This window comes from Propithecus coquereli, unplaced genomic scaffold (assembly GCF_000956105.1).
Source record: "Propithecus coquereli isolate 6110/MARCELLA unplaced genomic scaffold, Pcoq_1.0 Scaffold163, whole genome shotgun sequence".
Taxonomy (NCBI): domain Eukaryota; kingdom Metazoa; phylum Chordata; class Mammalia; order Primates; family Indriidae; genus Propithecus; species Propithecus coquereli.
Window position 1 is genome coordinate 1,462,880 of NW_012140858.1, and position 1,219 is coordinate 1,464,098.

The 1,219-nt window shown below is 34.9% G+C and overlaps 1 protein-coding gene across 1 annotated transcript in view; it reads left to right on the top strand.

The window, feature by feature from the left end:
• Positions 1 to 1,219, top strand: part of LOC105807707 (dnaJ homolog subfamily C member 25-like) — a 29,660-nt gene that overhangs the window by 12,668 nt on the left and 15,773 nt on the right. Inside the window, exon 2 of the mRNA XM_012641132.1 lies at positions 884 to 1,036. Within this exon, the coding sequence (XP_012496586.1) occupies positions 884 to 1,036 (153 nt within the window). The remainder of the gene's footprint in view (positions 1 to 883; positions 1,037 to 1,219) is intronic.

Consider the following 1,219-nt stretch of genomic DNA (forward strand, 5'->3'; position numbering starts at 1 on the left):
TATATGTGAACATTCAGAGCAGCATTTCAGAATGCTATAATTCTTTCAGTGAGTTTGTATGAGTAAGAAAGATTTATATAGTTACCTCATTTATGTACTAGGCTATGACAATGTGTTATAATAGTAAAGCACTACATATTTGTAGCATGTTTTTATATAATGTTTGCCATTTGATATTCAAAACAACTATGTGGAAATAGTAGGGCAGGTATTGTTATCTCTTTTTGTAAATGAGGAATAGTCAGACTCAAAGAGCCTAAAATTTAGCTATTAAATTTAATTTAGCAAATTAAAATTTGCCCAATGTCACAAAGCTAGACTCTGACCATTGTACTGCATTGATGTCTCAATGTTTCTGAGGTGAGCATAGTTCAGTTTTGTGGGCACAGACTGGCTCCATCTACTTTGTGCTGTCTTAATCATTGCTTTTAGCAGAAAACTTTCTATACAAGGCTGGAACATGACTTTGAATATATACAAGGGATAAACAATTTTTTAAATCAACAGTTAAGAATAATTGTCAACATGCTCTTAAGTTATAGGAACATGGTGACATCCTTATTAGCACCACAGCATGAGCTAAAAAGTAAAAAGACTAAATGCTTAATTGTTATTAAAGTGTTTTTATTTTTCCTGGAAGCTAGCAATACTCAAGAATTTCAAGAAATACTTTTATTATGCTTTTATACCTAGTATTAAAGCTCTGGAAACAAATTTATATGTCTTTGAAGAGTAATGGGAAATTTTTGATTTTGACAGTTTCAATTCTCTTGCTCACATTAATCTTACATAATTATAAAATTCTAGATTTGACTTAACAGATTATAAACTAAGGCCATTTAATGAAATGTCCTATGAAATTGGATATCTTGTCATTTTACAGGATGAAGAAACACGAAAAGATTATGACTACATGCTGGATCATCCAGAAGAGTACTACAGCCATTACTACCACTACTATAGCAGGCGCTTAGCCCCTAAAGTAGATGTTAGAGTAGTGATTTTGGTCAGCGTGTGTGCTATTTCGGTGTTTCAGGTGTGTATTGATGGATATGTGTATCTGTGTGTACATGCATGAGTGCACATTGCCTAGTGCTAGTCATTAAAACTGAACTGCAGCCGGGCGCGATGGCTCACACCTGTAATCCTAGCACTCTGGGAGGCCGAGGCGGATGGATTGTTTGAGCTCAAGAGTTCGAGACCAGCCTGAGCAAGAGTG